Source organism: Mastomys coucha, unplaced genomic scaffold (assembly GCF_008632895.1).
Source record: "Mastomys coucha isolate ucsf_1 unplaced genomic scaffold, UCSF_Mcou_1 pScaffold15, whole genome shotgun sequence".
Classification (NCBI taxonomy): domain Eukaryota; kingdom Metazoa; phylum Chordata; class Mammalia; order Rodentia; family Muridae; genus Mastomys; species Mastomys coucha.
Window position 1 is genome coordinate 29,336,682 of NW_022196897.1, and position 21,608 is coordinate 29,358,289.

The 21,608-nt window shown below is 36.2% G+C and overlaps 1 protein-coding gene across 7 annotated transcripts in view; it reads right to left on the bottom strand.

Moving 5' to 3' along the window:
* The window catches only part of Lrp1b (LDL receptor related protein 1B), a 1,939,581-nt gene that overhangs the window by 1,085,811 nt on the left and 832,162 nt on the right, over positions 1-21,608 (bottom strand). For all 7 annotated transcript variants that reach the window (XM_031370139.1, XM_031370141.1, XM_031370138.1 and 4 more), the window contains 2 exons: positions 13,881-14,000; positions 2,325-2,453 (listed from right to left, as the gene is read on the bottom strand). In XM_031370139.1, coding sequence (XP_031225999.1) covers positions 2,325-2,453; positions 13,881-14,000 — 249 coding nt within the window. The remainder of the gene's footprint in view (positions 1-2,324; positions 2,454-13,880; positions 14,001-21,608) is intronic.

A 21,608-nucleotide genomic window follows, 5' to 3' on the forward strand; every position in this document is an offset into this window, starting at 1 on the left:
TGAGACTCAGCCCATGGGAAAGATCTAACCCTTGACACCATTAATTACATTCTGCTATGTTTGCAGAAAGAAACCTAGCATAACTGTCTCCTGAGAGGCTTCATCTATGAGCTGATGGAAACAAACACAGAGACCCACAACCAAGCACAAGGTGGAGCTCCTGGCGTCTTGTGGAAGAGTAGAGCATAGCATTGTGTAAGCCAGAAAATACCCTCCTCCTCAGTCTGGTTCTAGCTAGCCTCTCCATCATTTGGCTTTGACAGTTGTAAATTTCCCTAATCTCTGGAAATTTTTTAACAATATTTTTTAATGTGGGGCTTTAGCTAGAAGTGAATGCATAACTAGCCAACTCCTTTCTCTGGTTCATTTGTTATAAAAGTGAGAAAACTAAAACAGGCTGATGACTTTTTTCCTGAATTGTGCAAATGCATGGAATCAAATATTCATGTGACCTTCAAAAGTAGTTGCTCTTTGGTACAGACTTAGGCCCTCATTATTAGCAACTCATTTTCTTTAAACTTTAAGCCAGAACACTATCTCCATAGCAACTGTTTATTTTTCAAACTCTGTAGGCAGATATTGTCTTCAAGCTAAGGGCATAGAGGTGATTTGTATATTCCATTATCAGTTCCCAAGTTGTCATCTTTCCTTGATACAGTGTGACATTACCATGTACCACCCTTCTCTAGTCATATCCTATTACTGTCAGATAAGCTACTTCTATAGAAAAGGAAACAGTGTTTTCATGAGTCAGGTTTATCACATTTCATTCTGCTTCAGTTTCTGTAATATTTTGTGACTCAATAGGAACAACAAAAAACCTGCTTTCTTTGTTGCTTTAATATGTTGAATCAGAACTCTTAATGAAATCAACATAGAACATGGATTAATGGTTTTAAAGATCTGAATCTCACACGTAAATAATTAGGGCCTTGTATATGAAATTGATAATTCAAAGGAAAAAACAAAAAGAATTTTTGTTAAGGCTCAGTTTTTGTTAATAAAGGCTCAAGAAAGGTGGAAGGGCAATCATTCCCTTCTCATCATTATCTGAAATACTTGACATGCAAACAGACTTAAAGGGAATTAATCAGCCTCCCTTAAAGGGAATTGTCTAAAATATTCCTTCACAATATTCCTGAGATAATTCAACTTCATAAGAAGGCAGTACCCTATTGTTTCTAGTGTATCCCACAGATACTTGATAAACAATATTTACCAGAGATTTCATACCTGCTGAAAGCTATGTAGAAACTGATAGTTTTATTAGCTGGCAAGAAGTAATAAAAAGAATTTTAAACATCAAATTTAAACCTTGAAAGATGGATCTGTTAATTTTATAATTTTGTTTTGAAGAATAAATTCATATTTTTCATTTGCACCTCTACATTTCTCCACCATTTCTTTTTCTTCACTTCCATTTATGTTTCCTTTCTGTTGCTTTCTCCAGAATTGGAAAGGTAAATGGTAAATCATATAGTAAGAAAGAAATAAAATTGACACTAAACTGAGTTAATCTCAAATGGTAGTTCAATGATGCTGGGAAAGCATATAGCATTAGAGCACACACACACACACACACACACACACACACACACACACACACACACACACAGATAGTGATGGAGAGCATACACCTTTAAATAGAGTTTTATGGAACATCCCTCCGAATGTTAACCTTTTGGCAGAGCCTTAAAAGAGAACGGAAGAGACACCTGATTTGGATAACCAAGAGTATTGCAGGCTGGAATGTGGAATGACTCAAGGCAAGACCAGTACAGTTGAAGAAGGAAAACAATTTCTGGGAAAGACAACAGAAGTGGGAAAAAAGGACAGGGGAAGAGGCATAGAATTGGAAAGGTAAATGGTAAAGTGCATTGTTAGGTTCTCACAGTCCTTCCAATAGTTCTTATTTCATTCTCAGTATGAGAAGGTAATAACAGATTTTCAGTAAATAAGTAGAGTAGCAAATTTTAAGGAAAAGAGTAGAGTGAACTAGGTTTTAGGAGACTATGTTACATACGGAGAAATTTTAGATTCAAGGCAAAAGCTTCAAGAACACACCTATAGAATCCAGTAAAGAATTAGCAGTTAAGATCCATTACTCCACCCATTTTCTAATTAGATATTACTCCAGTTGAATAGTTGAATAGGTCTTATATGAATGGTAACTATTAAGAGTATTCTTTTGAGTCTCTTACACACATTAGTGTGCAAACATGATCTTGTCCTCATCCACATGGATGCACCACACTGCAAAAGAAAGAATTATAAAACACAAATAATAAAAGAGAAGCTCTGGAGGAACAAAGACTATAACTTACCATTTTTGACCTTGCAAGATCTGTTGTCTGACTGCATTATATAGCCTTCCACACAACTGCAAGCATAGGATCCATATGTATTCTTGCAGGTCTGGCTACAAATACCATAAATGCTACATTCATCTTGATCTGAAAGAAAAATTAATATCATTTCTAAGAATATTTTTGCTTGGACACTTGATTTTTATTGACAAAAATACTTATTTTCAAGTAGACAATTGTTCTAAAAGGCAAGCTAATTCCAATAAAACTACTTAAAATAATTCCAACTAAAAGTTAAGTTCATTGTTGTTTTAATATTTTATGTTTATTAAGTTAGAAGGTTACATTTATTATACAATTATTTGTATATATATAAAGATACTGACTTTAATTGTGTTGGTAATATTAGCCTGAAAAAATATTAGCATTTTTAATGCTTTAAAATACACTCTAATACATATGTTTAATAAGTCCAGTATTTAAAAAAATAACTTTTTCATTCTTGAAGTTTAAATGTGATTTTTGAGTCAAACCATGTAAACAATCTTTACTATTTTGAAAAGGTAAACTATTGAACACTTACTGGAACAAAATAAAGATATCATTCTTGGATGTGAAACATTTTATTTTGATATTTGGTATTTGCTATTGTTGTGTACATGTGTCTTATATACATATGGGCATGCATGAAACCATGACACACATGTAGAAGAGGACAGATTATTGTACAACTGTCTAACATTTGTTTTTACGGCTTACAGGGATCCATCTCTAGGTATCAGGTTTGTGCAAAATGTTTTCATCTGCTGAGCTATCTGTCAAAGCCTCAAGACTTGCTCTATGTCTGTTATTCCAAATGACAACTGTCTTCAAGGGGTAAAAAGTTTTATTTCACCAGGGAGATCACACTAGAGATAGAAACCATACTTAAGTGAAAATGAATGCATGTAGTAGATGACAACCTTAAAACAAGCTCAATGGTATTTGTAGAGGCCATATATATATTATATATGTACAATATATATATAATTGTACATATATAATATATATATACATATATATTATAGAGGATATATATGTATATATAGGTATGAACACACATATATACATATTCTTGTGTGTATATATATATATATTTATATACATGTGCGTGTGTGTGTGTGTATGTGTATCTTGTAATGCTTTTTTTGTGCTTCCCAACCATTAAGCAGTCTCACAGATCTTTTCCATACCCTTTATGGTTTCTAATTTTGTTGTATAGTGTGTGTGTGTGTGTGCATCTGTATGTGTTTTCCTACATTTATTTTTGGTTCTTTGTCTCACATGTGTGCTTTTTCTGTCTTATTTTGTTTTGTATTTATTTTACCTTATTATATTATTTTTAGAGCCTATTTGATTTATAATAAGAGAGTGAAAGAAATGGGAAAGTGGGGGAAGATCTTGAAAGATTTTGGGTTGAAGAAACAACAATCAGAATTTCTGAATTAATTGAGAATAAGCAATATAAAAATTTCATTAATCCATGAAAACAAACTCTAGAGTTGTGCTCTGCAGCTTCTAGCAGACATTATGATGTCATGGGAATTTCATGTCAAGGAGTCAAGTGAGGTGTGTAAGAGGAAGTGGTAATTTGTAGTACCGATAATGAAGAATTTTATATGCTAATCTAGAGGGTTGCCTATATCATGTACAACATTTGGAAGATATTAATTTAAAAGGAGCCAAAAAAACTTTGTTTTAAAAAAAACTAAATAAATTTGGGATACAGGTAGATTGATGAATGTAGAAACTAAACTAGAATGGTAATTGATTATTTCAGAAAATATACATATATATTCAAGTTCAAATATATATATATTCAATATGCACTTATATGTATGTGTATATATACACTTGTTTCAGACATGGTCTCATGAGGTCTAAGCTGGTTTGGCATTATTATACAGACTGTTTGTGAACTCCTGATCTTTCTTGTCATACCCAGTTGTTTTAAATATATTATATTTTGAAGTTAGTCACAGTAATAATAGAAAAAAATGATAGAGAGAAGTTTAAGAAATTGACTAACCAATATTAGGAAACTAGATAATAGAAGTGAGCAGTAATCCAATATTGAAGCAAAGCATGTAGGAATTACAGGTTTGAGTAGAGGGAGACCATGAGTTTTGCTTATGTCAAGTTTCAGGTGCCTGATGAGTATTCTTCAGGGAATGTTCAAAAAGAAATGGTAATAAAGAGAGGAGGGGGATCAGATTAATTCTTGGAAGTTGGGAGTCTATGAATATGAGACATTAAAAGAAAAACTAAAGTTGAGTATTCCCACAATGAAAGGAATATGAGGACAAAGCTTACCTGCTGCAAATTATTATCAGAATTTAGGGGGGATAGAAAAGGAAATATTCTACATGAAGATCTCCTATAGGGTACTCCATAATTCTTTGAATATATTAAAAATACAAACTTTTCAAGAATGTCAGTGATCAACATTGAAAACCCAACAAAACCCAATGAAAACTCCCTGTGGGAGTCAGCTAGCAGTGTACTGATCTTGGAATAAGGTCAGACTTCTATATTGTATATTAAGTTACATCCAATGGCACATTTACATATAAAAGTTGCCTTCCTTGAGTGGCTTTCACACTGTAGCATTTGAGACATATAGGAATAAGAGTTGTACTCCTAGTATGTTCAAAGCCCTCAAATAACCTCAACATTAAACATGGATATGAAGAAATAGTTTGTAGTAAAATAACTGAGAGCAGAGGTGGTATTGATAGATTATAAAATACACATGACATTTCAAATATTGCATGTTTTTAATGTCATAGGGAACAATGCTAAAAGAATTGGGTTTTCAAGAAAAAAAATGTTTAAAACAGCTTTAAATGAATAATGAGGCTACACGTCATCAATGTCTGAAAAAATGAAATAGAAATAACAAATTTAAGAAGACAATGCAGCCAGTTACCAAAAATTTGGATATTAAAGAGAGTGAGGTCAGCTGTGGTGTGATGACCACAAAGAGAGGCAAGTTTTATAGATCTTTGAGAGTTTCTCCCTTGCTTCCTACCTCCATTCTGCCATCCCTCTATCCCTCCATTCCTTCCTCTTTCCTCCTTCCTTCCTTATTTTTCCTTCATTTTACTTTCTTCTGTTTTTCTTTTTATTCTATTTTTTTAATGTGGAAAAATATGAGCATATGGTTGGACTAGATAGGTAGCAAAGGGACACCTTTTTCAAGATTAGTAGGAAGGCTGAGAACTGAAGGGAACATCAATCAATACATGAGATGGGTTAAATAAATAAAAAATGAGAAAAGTGAATATATAAAATTAGATCTATGGGAATTTAAAAAAATCCACTGGTGTATTTAAATACAAGAAAGGAGAAGTAAGAAGAATAAGTTGATTTAATATGTACCAGGGGTACCAATAAGGATCTGTGTTAAGAAGTGTAATTCCAATGACCAAAGATGAAGAAAACAAATTTAAACAGCATATTCTTGGAGAAGAAAGAATTCCTTGAGATAATTTGGAGGGAGATTCTCAAGAGACCTGTAGCAAATAATAACTGCTAGCTTTCCAAAGATCATTCAGTGTAATTTCACAAGGCAAGGTCTGTGACAAACCTGCTCCTTTCTCTTGAGAAGTTCCAGCAGAAATGAAGGCCTGCAAAGTTCCAGGAGAGGTGATCTCACCGCCAATATGCAACAATTTACTCCTGGGAATGAGAGTGCTAAATGTTCTGGTCCCTTGTCCCTCTTTCTACATGATTTTGTCACACACTTAAGCATCAATCAGAATTTGCTGTGCCTATATTAATCCTTCAAATATTAATAATCTTTATATTTATGTCTCACCTCTCACTATTATTATTATGGAAGTATAAGAAAAGGGAGAAGGAGGGAGTGAGAGAGTATGGAAAGAAGAAATAGAGAAGGAGAAATAAGAAAATGGAAGAAAAAAGAGAGAAGATAGATAGAAAAACAAAAAGAAAACAAGAACATTTTATTTAAGTTCTTGTTTCAGGGTTGACTTCTGGGAAATCCAAAGCTAATAAAGGAATTTAATAGGGGAAAGAGAAAAAAAAAAAAAAACCACTGCTGTATAGCATAAGGAGCTATTAAATTGGGAATGAATTAACCTATATGGAATTCTTTGCTCTGACTTTGGATTTTTTTATAGTCCTATAATAACCTGAAGTCATGGATGGCTCATTCAAAATAAGTACTTTGGGAAATAGAAAGAAGAGTGTTTAGAGCTACATCTACAGTAATGCTTAAAGAAATTTAGGTTTGCATATGTAAAAGTTCAGCCCTTGGTTGCAGTAATGATGCTTGCTTACTTTCATAAACATTTCCAACTTTAATATTATTGGTTTCTATTTTAGTTTTATTGATATGATTATGTTAACCAGGAGAAAGGTGTGATTAATGATTTCCTTTGCTCTTTTAACACAGGTAGCATTTACTGCTGTGACATTTATGCAACTCCACCAAACTGACTGCAGAAGAATATGCATGCCATTTCCTGTGCGTTGCCTTCTTTTTCCCCATAGGGACAAAAAATTGCCTGGAGATACAGTTTAACAGAAACAAATAATCATCATATGTGGCAACTAAAGAGTACAAAGAAAATAAAAGGAACTCAGTTTTATGAGTTACTTCAAATATACATAGTTGCTTTTGTTTTTTCCTTCTTTAAACAGAAGACATTTCCTGTGGCTAACCTCTTGCCATTAGTTAATTCGTTAATGGGTTAAAGATTATGACATGTGCTCCATTTGTTGAAAATGTTTTTTGTGGTTTTTTTCTAATGTATGGTTTTGGTTTCTTTGTCAAAAATCAAGTGTCTGTAGGTGTATGGCTTTATTTCTGGGTCTTTGATTTTATTTACTTGACCAACCTGTCTATTTTTAATGCCAGTACCATAACATTTTTATTAATATTATTCTGTAGTACAGATTGAAATCAGGCAGATATTGGACAGGATTGTTTTAGGTATCGTGTTCTTCTTGTTTTTCCATATGAAGCTCTTTCAATGTCTGTAAAGATTTGCTTTGGAATTTTGATGGGAATTGCATTGAATCTGTAAATTGCATGTAGAAGAATGCAAATAGATCCATATCTATCACAGTACACAAAATTCAAATCCAAGTGGATCAAAGACATCAATGTAAAACTAGATACATAAAATCTGATATAATAGAAAGTGGAGAATAGCCTAGAGGGCAGTGTTACAGTAGACAACTTGCTGAACAGAATACTAATAGCTCAGTCACTAAGATCCACAATTAGTAAAAAAAAAGACCTCATGAAACTGAAATGCTTCTGTAAGGCAAAGGACACCTTCAATAGGACAAAACTTCAACCTAGAAAATGAGAAAATATCTTCACCAACTCTATATCCAACAGAGGGTAAATACCCAAACGAAATAAATAGTTCACAAAATTAGACACCCATTAACCAAATAACCTAATTAAAAATGGTACATAGCAAAACAGAGAATTCTCAATAGAAGATTTGAAATGGTTGGGAACACTAAAAGTATCCTTTAATATTATTGGTTTCTATTTTAGTTTTATTGATATGATTATGTTAACCAGGAGAAAGGAAAGTGCAAATCAAAACTCCCATGAGATTGCTTCTTACAATAAACAGAATGGGAAATGTCAAAAACTCAAGTGACAGAATATGTTGATAAGGAGGTAGAGCAAGGTGAGCACTTCTCCATTGTTGGTGTCAGTTCAAATTTGTACAGCCACTTTGGAAATCAATTTGGCAGTTTCTCAGAAAATTGGGACTAGATCTAACTTAAGACCCAGCTACACTACTCCTGGACATATAACCAAAAGTTGAACCTTGATGTAACAATGACATTAGGTCAACTATATTCATAGCAGATTTATTCATAATAGCCAGAACTTGAAAACAATCTAGATAACTATTCTTAACTATAGAATGGATAAAGAAAACATGTTACATTTATACAACGGAAGACTAAACAACTATTAAAAATGAAGACATCATTCAATTTTCAGGCAAATGGACGGAACTAGAAAAGATTATCGTGAGTGCAGTAACTGGGACAGACACACAAGGCAAGTACTCACTTATAAGTGGATATTAGTACATAAAGTGCATGGAATGTGCTCACTTATAAGTTGATATTAGTACATAAAGTACAGCATAAACAAAGAATTCTTAACTGATGAATATTGAATGGTTGAGAAGCACTTAAAAAAGGTTCAACATCCATAGTCATCAGGGAAATGCAAATCAAAATGAACCTGAGATTCTACATCATACCAGTCCGAATGACTAAAATCAAAAACTCGGATGACAGCAGATGCTGGCGAGGATGTGGAGAAAGAGGAACACTTCTCCACTGTTTGTGGGATTGCAAACTCGTGCAACCACTCTGGGAATCAGTCTCATGGTTCCTCAGAAAATTAGACACAGTATTACATGAGGACCCAGCTATACCACTCCTGGCATATACCCAAAAGATGCTACAACATATAACAAGGACACATGCTCTACTATGTTTGTAGCAACTTTATTTATAAAAGCCAGAAGCTAGAAGCAACCCAGACATCTCTCAAAAGAAGAATGGATACAGAAAATGTGGTACACTTCCACAATGGAGTACTACTCAGCTATTAAAAACAATGACTTCATGAAATTTTCAGGCAAATGAGTGGAACTAGAAAGTATCATCTTGAGTGAGGAAACCCACTCACAAAAAAACACACACATGGTATGCACTCACTGATAAGTAGATATTAGGCTAAAAGCTCAGAACATCCACAATACAACTCACAGACCATATGAAGCTCAAGAAGAAAGAAGACTAAAGTGTGGATTCTTCATTCCTTCTTAAAAGGGAGAACAAAATACTCACAGGCGGTCAAGGGTGGGAGGGACTTGGTAGGAAGAGAGGAGGGAGAGGGGAAAAGGCAGGATTAGGTATGAGAGAAGACAGAGATGATATACAGAGGCTCTGGAAATTGAACAAAGGTGTGAAGCAATGGGGTATGGTGAACTGTTAGTAGCCAGGAGCCAGGAAAGCAAGAGGCTCCCAGGAACCAACAGGGATGGATTTAGCTAAAATAAAAAAAAAAAGGGGGAGGGAGAAGCTGTAGAGACCATATCCAGAGGTTAAGTAAGGTCCCTGGCTAAGGGATCGGGCTACCCACTAATCTCCAAATTTTTTACCCCAGAATTGTTCCTGTCTAAAGGAAATACAGAGAGAATGTGGAGCACAGACTGAAGGAAAAGCCATCCAGAGACTGCCCCACCTGGGGATCCATCCAATATACAGACACCAAACCTAGACACTATTGTGGATACCAAGAAGAACTTGCTGGCAAGAGTTCGATATCTGTCTCCTGAGAGGCTCTACCAGAGCCTGAAAAATACAGAGGCAGATGCTCACAGCCAACCATTGGACTGAGCACAAGAACCCCAATGGGGGAGTTAGAAAAGGACTGAAGGAGCTGAATGGGTTCACAACCCCATAGGAAGAACAACAATATGAACCAACCAGACCTCCCAGAGCTCCCAAGGACTAAGGACCACCATCCAAAGAGTACACAAGGAGGGACCCATGATTCCAGCTGCATATGTAGCAGAGGATGGCCTTATCTGGGCATCAATGGGATGCATGGCCCTTGGTCCTGTGAAGGCCCAATGCCCCAGTATAGGGGAATGCCAGCTTGGTGAGGTGGGAGTGGGTTGGTGGGAGAGCACCCTTATAGAAGCAGGGATGGGGGGACAGGAGAGGGCTTGGGGAGGGAAAACTGGGAAAAGGGATAACATTTGAAATGTAAATAAATAAAATATACAGTAAAAAATATTCCAAAAGTAAAAACAAACAATACAAAACAAAAAGTACAGGATAACTATGTTACAATCTATAGATCCAAAAATCTAAGTAACAAGGAGAGACCAAAGGAGGGTGTTTGAATCTTACTCAGAAGTAAAAATGAAATATGCAACAGAGGTAGATAAAGGGAAGCTACTGGAACAAAAGTAGAGATTAGCTACTGGGAGGAGAGAGGACTGGGTTAAAAAGGAAAATCAGTGTGAGAATGCATCTCTAGGACATGCCAGAGAATTGGCATTGGGGAGGCTCACAGAAATCTATGGGGTGACCCCAACAGGGACTCTTAGTAGTGAGGAATATAGAGATTGACGTGGTTACCTCCTGTAAACAGGCAGGAATTCCAATGGAGGGAGCAGGGCACCAATACACCCACAAAACCCTTGGACCAAAATTTTTCCTGCCTACAAAATGTGCAGGGATAAAGATGAAGCAGAGATTGAGGTGCTGGCCAACCAATGAACACACAACCTGAGACCCATCCTATGGAAGACATACAACCACTGACACTATTAATGATACTCTGCTATGCTTGCAAACAGGTGCCTAGCATAACTGTCCTCTGAGAGGCTTCATCCAGCAGCTGATGGAAACACATGCAGAGACCCACATCCAAACATCAGAAGGAGTTCTGGGTGTCTTGTGGAAGAATGAGAGGAAGAACCAAAGGACTGGGGGGTTAACAGAGATCGCAAGAAGATCTCCAGAATCAACTAAGCTGAGCTCATAGGGTCTTGCAGAGACTAACCCACCAACTAAAGAGCATGCAGGGCCTCGACCTAAGTCCTCTGAACATATGTAGCAAATGTGTGCAGCATAGTTTCCATGTGAATCCTCTATTAAGTTGATTTGGGGCCGACTCTGAGTCTATTGTCTTCTTTTGGATACCATTTCTTTAGCTGGGTTGCACCCTATAGTGCTGGTCATGCTTGATCCCCAGTAGGTGGTGTTATTTGAGAGGCATTTTTAAATGATGAAGGATGAAATTAAATTTGGCATTTTTGTATTGGGGATATCGAAATTTAGAAGACTCGTACCATTCCCATTTGATTTTTCTGCTTTCTGTTGTGGTTTAAGATATGAACTCTCATTTCTAGCTCCATGCCTGCATGTCAGAGAAGCATACTGGTGATGGACTCGTGTCCCACTGGACTTGTAAGTCCAAATAAACTCTTGCGTTGGTCATGGTCTTTTTTTCATAGCACAGAAAAGTCAATAAAATAATCTTAGTGCACTTTTATTGGTTTTGATATTAGAATTTTGAAAAAGTATTTCACAATTCTTTTAAGTTTTAAATCCTGTATTAAGATAATGTGAATTTGGCAGGCAAATGGATGGAATGAGAAGAATATCATCTAGAGTGAAGTAACACAGACTCAAAAAGATATGCATGGTTTATTCACTGATAATAGATACTAGCCCAAAATACCCATGATATACCCCACAGATTAAAAGAAGTTAAACAAGAAGGAAGGGTCAAGTGAAGATGCTTGAATCCCACTTAGAAGGGGAAACAAAATAATTATGCGATGTAGAGGGAGGGAGGGACCTGAATGAGAGTGGGGAGGGGGAGAGGATTGGTGGGCCTGGATCAGGTGTGGTAAGAAATCAGAGAGAAGACCACAGGGCCAGAAGAATGAATGGGAATCTGAAGCTGCAAAAGATGGGGAGGGAGGTGGCGAGAATCTCTACGAAGTCCCAGAGACCTGGAATAGCGGAAGTTCCCAGGAGTCAGTGTGTTTGACCTTAGCCAAGACACCTACAGTGGGGATGTGGAACCTAAAGAGGCCACCCTCTGTAGCTAGGCAGAACCTCCAGTGGACCAATGACACCAACCCATCGGCAAAACTTTTACCACAAAATTTATCCTGTTTAAAAGAAATACAGGAAAAAAAGATGCAATGGAGACTGAAGGAATGGACAACCAATAACCCTCCTAACTTGAGATCTAACCCACAGTCAAGCACCAATCCCTGACAGTATTAATACAGAATGGAGCCTAGCATAACTGTCCTCTGATAGGCTCTGCCCAGCATCTGACTGAAACAGATGCAGATACCCACAGCCAAACATTGGATGGGGTTCTAGAATCATTATGGAAGAGCTGGGGAGAGATTGATAGCCCTGAAAGGGATGGGAACCCCACAGAAAAACCAATGGTGTCAACTAACTGGACCCCTGGGAGCACTCATACTCTGAGCACCAAAACAAAGAACATACACAGGGACCAGGACCCCAGGTAGCAGAGAGCTGCCTTATCTGCCACAGTGGGAGAGGATGCATCTAATCCTGCAGCAAATTGATGTGACAGGGTAGGCCCTACCCTCCTAGAGGCAAAGAGAAGCTGGGACAGGAGGATGAAGTCTATAATGGGAGCACTGAGAGTACAGCAACATTAGGTAAGTAAATAAATAAAATCATTAATTAAAAATAAAATCCTGTATTAAGCCAAAAGTGGTAAGATAATTAGCTAAGAAAAATTACTTAAAAAACAAAATTATTTATTTGGTATAAAAATATTGTTTATTAGTTGTTTGGACAATACAATTATACTCTATTCTTATAATATATTGTATTTATATAATTTATAAGTATATCATATGTGTATAATTAAGAGTTAAGCATATGGGTATGTATAAATATACATATACTAAGTACTATGTGAATGCACATAACATATTGTGTTTATAAATATGTAAATATTATACATATGTCAACATACTCATAATATATAAGTCAACATAATAGAGCAATGACCAAAATTATTTTAGTGTTCCAAATTTATCATTTTGAAGAATGATCATTTGCTGAAGAATGTTCACAAAATCAAAGCACTTAACACTTTTGATAGCTGGAGTCATGCCCAGTGTCTCACACTTGCTAGGCACTATCAACATCTAGGCCTTCACACTAGAATTAAGAAATGGAAATAATATGAAAGTCAATATGTATATTGATTACTGTGATATTAATAAAATGCCAAATTTCAAAATTACTGACCTAAAATTTTTAAATACTATTATATACATAGTAATCATTAACTTCTTTAATGACATGTCTATTATACTACACCAATATTATAGCTATAAACAAACTATGAAGTTAATATAGTTTAATCTAGTTTGATAGAAGTATATTAAGATATTACTTCTGTTATTTCCAAATTTTACTATTATTGCAAAATAAATAGAAAATTGATACAAACTCATATATAATGTTTACATTTTATGGGTAATATTAACCTTAACATTTTTTAAAAAAGAAAAAATTGTAAAGATTAACATGGCAAATGGTTGTTTTCAGATACCTTATTCAATTTCTATCAAGGAAACCTGTATTCAAGTATTCAATTGTATTAAACTTTGGACTGTACTTAGTGCCTCAAGGAGCATACTTGGCCCCTGGTATTATTGAGAAGTGGCAAAGCAATTAAAGCACTAGGGCATAGTGGGTTTGCTCAACAGGATTGCTCTTGAAAGGGAATGTGTACCTTCACTTTCCAGTTCTCTATGTGTCCACAGCATAGGGAAATAGCTTCATTAATCATGTTCTTGTGTTCTAGTGCTCTGAAGCTTGGTAAAGAGGATCAGAAGCCTCAAGAGCTGTGGGACAAAATCCAGCTTCCTACTTCTAACTACATATCTTGTATACTTGCCAATTAATACAGAAAGTGTCACATTTCCTACTTGCCTTTACAGCTTCTCCCATCTTCTGTTACTTCAAATCCATCCTCGCAATAACATCTCGTAGCATTTCTGACCATTGCACATTTGAACTGGCAATTCAACTGCTGACAACTGGGTAACAATTCTGTAGAGAAAAAAAAATGATACAGTCTCTATATCAAATTGTCCACATAAAAATGTTTAAATTAAACATCATTAGCATATATGTATTATAATTAGCTCAAGGAGGAAGTTAAATCCATTGTCTTAAAACCACACTGGTTTACATTTATTCTAAGAACTGGTAACAAAATTTAATGTAGACTGGTGCTTAGTTTTCTTCTTGTTAGCATATGTCTATGTTCAAATAACAAGTCTGTTCAAATTCTGGTAAATTTAATTACTTAATGAGGAAAAGTATCAGTGTGAAGGTTCATTTTCTTAGCCATGCCTTCTCTGCCTGACACATCAATTGATTTTCTATCTTTGGAAGCTTGTTTTGATTTACCAATCCATGAGTAACCTGTATAAAATCAATGTGTGTATATTCTACCCAAATAATTTACTTTCATTGGTGGAAAAATATTGTAGAAATACTGGACATAATATATTTCATTATGCTTGAGTTCTTCCAGAAGAAATATATCATTGAAGCACAAGTTAGGCAACCCTACAAATAAATGCACAAATCAGTGGGTGACAGGAACACATTGAACAGGTGCTAATGAACATAGTATTTGCTAGACTTGAAAAGCATTTCCATAGAATATATGACTGCTTATGTGGCATGAAAATATTGTTCTAGTGTATTTAATTATAAAATTTTCTAATAGGATGAATGATAGGAGTTCTGAACATTAAAGTTAAATGAGTCAAAATAAGTTCCTATTTGGTGTAAGTTTTAGTTGGCGTTTTTTATAAATATTTAAAAGATAACAGACAATAAATAAAAATAATATATCTGGAGCATTCTAAATTGGACACTGTGTATTTTAGTGGGGCATAATTACCAGTTCTGTTGCCTTACCTTAATTACTTTTCAATTACAATGTCAGACTGTTTCATTCTCTTTTTTAAACTAACAACCTATTTCCTAATTTTTACTCATTTATGCTAGCTGTGTTTCTTATGTCTTTTAGGAAGCTAAAGTATTCAGAAACGATTTTACTAGTATTACAGTCTATATCTGATAACCCGTGCAAATTCTTGTGTCCCTGCCTTTCAAACTTAGGCGAGCTAACAAGCAAAGCTCCAACTCTACCACTTCTTTGTTACCTTATCCTATTCAAGGTCATTGCTTAAACTGTGCTGCCATTCCTCCCCTCATCATTATTTTGTTATTTGTATTAGGTCTGTTTTGCCAAACAAAATCCTCACTCTATTTACAAATTTTGTAAATATTTGTTGTTGGAATATAACCACACTTGCTATTTACATACAGATTCTGACTGCTTTCCAAACACCCCAGACACAACAAGACCCAGCAAGCATAAAATAGATTTTCTTGCCTTTTTGCAGAAGAGATTTTCTGAATACTATGCTACTTCATTCTCAGTTCTGAACATGCTTTTATTTTCCCAGATTACAAGGGCCATAGATATCAGCCAACCCCTCTGCATCTTTATTCTCAATTCTTTTCTATTTGTATCTTTAGGCAATTCTAACTACATACATACCTACATACTTCATTCTTTGTGAATTTCTTTTTTATAATTGTATATCATCCTTATTTTTTTAATTTATTGATTTTTTATTAGATATTTTCTTTATTTACATGTCATATGATATCTGCTTTCCCAGTTTCCCCTCTGAAAAAAATAAAAATAAATAAATTAAATTAAAAAAAAAACAAAAACAAAAAACCCCCTGTTTGCTCCTCCTCCCTTTGCTCACCAACCTACTCTCTCCTGCTTCCTGGACCTGGCATTCCCCTACATGGGAACATAGAACCTTCACAGGGCCAAGGGTTTCTCCTCCCATTGATCACTCCCTGACTTGGCCATTTTCTGCTACATATGCTGCTGGAGCCATTAGTCCCACCATATGCACTCTTTGGTTGGTGGTTTAGTTCCCGGGAGCTCTGACAGTACTAGGTACTTCATATTGTTCATCCTAAGGTGCAAACCCTATAGCTCCTTCGGTCCTTTCTTTAACTCCTTCATTGGGGACCCTGTACTCAGTCCAATGGATGGCTGTGAGCCTCTACTTCTGTATTAGTTGGGCACTGCCAGAGCCTCTCAGGAGTCAGCTATATCAGAATCCTGTCAGCTAGCACTTGCCAGCATCCACAATAGTGTCTGCATTTGATAATTGAATATGGGAGGGATTCCAAGGTGGAGCAGTCTCTGGATTGTCCTTCCTTCAGTCTCTGCTTCATAGTTTGTGCAACTCCTTCCATGGGTATTTTGTTCCCTCTTTTAAGAAGAAAAGAGGTATCCATGCATACTTTGGTCTTCCTTCTTGAGTTTCTTGTGGTTTGTGGATAGTATTTTGTGTATTCTGATCTTCTGGGCTAATACCCACTTATCAGAGAGTGCATACCATGTGTCTTCTTTTGTGATTGGGTTACCTCACTCAGAATGATATTCTCCAGATCCATCAATTTCCCTAAGAATTTCATAAACTCATTATTTTTATTTTGGTTGTGAGCCTAGCCTTTAACGGCTGAGCCATCTCTCCAGCCCTACTCATTATTTTTAATAGCCGAGTAGTACTCCATTGTGAAGTACCACATTTTCTGTATCCATTCTTCTGTTGAGGGACATCAGGTTGTTTCCAGTTTCTGGCTATTATAAATAAGGCTGTTATGAACATAGTGGAGCAAGTGCCCTTATTACATGTTGGAGCATCTTCTGGGTATATGACCAGGAGTAGTATAGCTGAGTCCTCTAGTAGTACTATGTCCAATTTCCAGAGGAACTGCCAAACTGATTTCCAGTTTTCAGCTTTAAATCCCACCAGCAATGCTGGAGTGTTCATCTTTCTCCACATCCTCACTAGCTTCTGCTATGGCCTGTGTTTTTGATCCAAGTCATTATGACTGGTGTGAGGTGGAATCTCAGGGTTGTTTTGATTTGCATTTCCCTGATGACTTAGGATGATGAACATTTCTTTAGGTGCTTCTCAGCCATTCGGTATTCGTTAGTTGAGAATTCTTTGTATAGCTCTGTACCCCATTTTTAATAGGGTTATTTAGATCTCTGGAGTCTAACTTCTTGTGTTCTTTTTATATATTAGATATTGGCCCTCTATCAGATATAGGATTGGTAAATATCTTTTCCCAATTTGTTGATTGCTGTTTTGTCCTATTGATAGTGTCTTTGCCTTACAGAAGCTTTGCCATTTTATGAGGTCCCATTTGTCTAATCTTGATCTTAGAGCATAAGCTATTGGTGTTCTGTTCAGGAAATTTTCCTCTGTGCCTATATGATCGAGGCTCTTCCCCACTTTCATTTCTATTAGGTTCAGTGTATCTGGTTTTATGTGGAGGTCCTTGATCCACTTGGACTTGAGCTTTGTACAAGGGGATAGGAATGGATCGATTTGCATTCTTCTACATGCTAACCGCCAGTTGAGCCACCACCATTTGTTGAAAATGCTGTCATTTCTCCACTGGATTGTTTTAGCTCCTTTGTCAAAGATCACGTGACCATAGGTGTGTGTGTTCATTTCTGGGTCTTGAATTCTATTCAATTGAATCTATTCTATTGATCTACCTGCCTGTCACTCTATCAATACCATGCTGTTTTTATCATAATTGCTCTGTAGTACAGCTTAAGGTCCGAGATGGTGATTCCACCAAAGCTTCTTTTATTGTTGGGAATAGTTTTTGGTATCCTGGATTTTTTGTTATTCCAGATGAATTTGCAAATTGCTCTTTCTAAATCTGTGAAGAATTGAGTTGGAATTTTGATGAGGATTGCTTTGAATTTGTAGATTACTTTCAGTAAAATGGCCATTTTTACTATATTAATCCTGACAACCCATGAGCATAGGAGATCTTTTCATCTTCTGAGATCTTCTTCAATTTCTTTGATCTTGATTTAAACTTGGTACCTGGTATATGTCTAGAAAATTGTCCATTTCATCCATGTTTTCCAGTTTTGTTGACTATAGGCTTTTGTACTAGGATCTCATGATTTTTTGGATTTCCTCAGTGTCTGTTGTTATCCCTCCCTTTTCATTTCTAATCTAGTTGATTAGGATACTGTCTATGTACACTCTGGTTAGTCTGGCTAAGGGCTTATCTACTTTGTTGATTTTCTCAAAGAACCATCTCCAGGATTGATTGATTCTTTGCATAGTTCTTTTTGTTTCTATTTGGTTGATTTTAGCCCTGAGTTTGATTATTTCCTGCCTTCGACTCCTCTTGGATGAATTTGCTGTTTTTGTTCTAAAGCTTTCAGATGTGCTGTCCCATTGCTTGTGTATGCTCTCTCTAGTTTCTTTTTGGAGTCCCTTAAGGCTATGAGTTTTCCTCTTAGGACTGCTTTCATTGTGTTCTATAAGTTTGGGTCTGTTATGGCTTCATTTTCATGAAACTCTAGAAAGCCTTTAATTTCTTTCTTTACTTCTTCCTTGACCAAGTTATCCTTGAGTAGAGTGTTGTTAAGCTTCCATGTGTAGGTGGGCTTTCTATTGTTTATGTTGTTATTGAGGAGCAACCTTAGTCCATGGTGATCTGATAGGATGCAAGGAATTTTTCAATCTTTTTGTATCTGTTGAAGCCTGATTTGTGACCAATTATATGGTCAATTTTAGAGAAGCCACCATGAGGTGCTGAGAAGAAGGTATATCCTTTGTTTTAGGATAAAATCTTCTATAGACATTTGTTAAATCCATCTGTTTCATAACTTCTGTTAGTCTCACTGTGTCTTTGTTTAGTTTCTGTTTCCATGATCTCTCCATTGCAGAGAGTGTGGTATTGAAATCTTCCACTGTGTGCAGTACAATGTGTGCTTTGAGCTTTAGTAAAGTTTCTTTTATGAATGTAGATGCCATTGCATTTGGAGCATAGAGGTTCAAAATTGAGAGTTTATCTTGATAGATCCTAACTTTGATGAGTATGAATTGTTCCTCCTTATCTTTTTTGGTCACTTTAGGGCTAAAGTCTATTTTATTTTATATTAGAATGGCTACTCCAGCTTTTTTCTTGGGAAAATTGGCTTGGAAAATTGTTTTCCATCCTTTTATTCTGAGGTAGTGTCTGTCTTTGTCACTGAGGTGGGTTTCCTGTATGAAACAAAATGTTGGGTCCTGTTTACATACCCAGTTTTATAGTCTATGTCTTTTTATTGGGGAATTGAGTCCATTGATATTAATAGATATTAAGGGAAAGTAATTGTCGCTTCCTGTTATTTTTGTTGTTAGAGTTGGAATTTTGTTCTTTGTGAATTTCTACATTAAACTTACTTCATCAACTTACTTTCCAGGCTCATTAACTTATTAGAAGTCCTGGAAACCTTCATATTTTATGTTCACTGGCCCTGTTTGACCTTCAATTGACTTGACCAACTATGTGCTTATTCTACTTCCAGTGCAATAGGTACTTGGCCTGTCACCCATCTCATGGACTATTTTGTTAAATTCCATTTCATCTTATCTACCTTGTGTAATGTGCCAAGGCATAAACTGTGGTCTTTTTCTCTGTCTATAGGACGCTTGTGAACTCCACTGTTTGAAACATCATTGCTGATCTTGAATTTGAAGTCTAATTTTATCCTCCTCAATCTCTAAATTACATGAACCAAATAATCATTGAAATATCATATTAGTTTTCTTTTTGGAATTTTGTATAAGTTTTATTAATATAGCTTCAACCATAGTAGTACAACTATATCTACTTTGAATTTCAAATGCTAGATTTATGGCAACAAAATATAGACAAAAATATTTTTTATTATTTTTTTAATTTTTATTTTTTATTAGATGTTTTGTTTATTTACAATATCTCCTTTCCCAGGTTCCCCTCCAAAAAGAAAAAAAAATAAAAGAAAAAAACAAAAACAAAAATAATTCCCTGTTCCCTCCCCCATTCCCCGCTCACCATCCCACCACTTCCTGCTTACTGATACTGTCATTCCCCTACATTGGAGTATAGAACCTTCACAGGGCAAAGGTCCTCTCCTCCCATTGATGACCGACTTAGCCATCCTCTGCTATACACATGCTGCTGGAGCCATGAATCCCCCCATGTGTACTCTTTGGTTGGAGTTTTAGTCCCTGGGAGCTCTGAGGGTACTAGTCAGTTCATATTGTTGTTCCTCCTAAGGGGCTGCAAACCCTTCAGCTCCTTGGGTCCTTTCTCTAGCTCCTTCATTGGGGATCCTATACTCAGTCCAATGGATGGCTGCGAGCCTCTACTTCTGTATTAGTTGGGTACTGTCATTATTTAATGAAAATGCCTCCACCTTTTATCTACAGAATGCTATTACAACATATGGAATACACAATTCTTCTAAAAATTTTAACTCTGTCTACTATGTCTGTTTGAACATAAGAATGTTCATGCTCTAGGTAGGAAATCTCTTTGAAACTTCATAGAATTTTAGAAGGAGCTGTAGCTACAAGCTAGACCAAAACTCTACTGTAAATGCAGGACAGAACATCGATGTAGGTGCTGTCTACCTGCAAACCTGTCAGAGTTCTCACTATCTAATTAAGAAAGGTATATAACTTAATTTATTGATCGAATTAATGTAATATCTTGATCTAAAAATGAGAATTAACATTAGTCACCAATTTTAGTTAAGCTAAACCTACAATATAGTTCATTTACTTCCTAAGAGTAATTGACTTGTGAATCATCAAAGGAAGCAATCCAAACTTTATTTTAATTTGTCGGGCCCTTCAGTCTGATGTGCTCTGAGCACTTATCCAGTACTAAGTCACTAAGCACTGTTGTAGTGACATATTTTAAGATTTTGTGTAAATCCATGTATCAGTTACTATAGGGCATAGTAGTGAATGGAGTTAAGTAAGAAGGATAACAATGTAAAAACTATCAAAAGAACACTGATTTCATTAATTACAGGAAGAAGGACTCTTTCATGATTGAGAAATGTAGAAAGACATTAGAGAAATATTTGTGAAAAAATTCAGATACACTTTCAATATGATGTTAGAGAGAAGGCTCATCAGTTAAGAGCACTTGTTCTGCAACAATGAAGAACTGAATTTGGACCAAGTGTTCACATAAAAATCCAGAAGTCATCTTACACAGGCCTATCATTTCAGTTGTGGGGAGCAGAACCAGGAGAATCAATACTAATTACTGAGTGCCATCCCAGAGGAGAAATGTGAGTTTGAGGGAAAGACCTTCCCTTAAAATAATAAGGTGAAATAAGATGATCGGATATGCCTCCCTCTGGTTTCTCTCTATGGTATTCAGACAAACAGATGCAGAAAGACACACTGTCTTGTGCCATACAACATATACATACACATGATTTTCTCTCGGGTGAGATTCTGAGACTGGAGCAGCCAGCCCGGAGGCGCCTTAGGCCAGAGACTCGGGCTGGATTCGCCATTTTCTCTCAGGTGAGATTCTGAGACTGGAGCAGCCAGCCGGGAGCCACAAGCCCCACAACTCCCAGGGGAGCCGCAGGGCAGCAGGGACACAATCCTCTCAGCTTCCTAGTGACAGGGGAGGTTCAGCGTCCTCCTTTCCCCCTTCCCTGCAAGTAGAGGGCCTGCCTCCAGAGAGCACATTAAGCCAGAGACCCGGGCGGGATCCGCCACTCTCTCTTGGGTG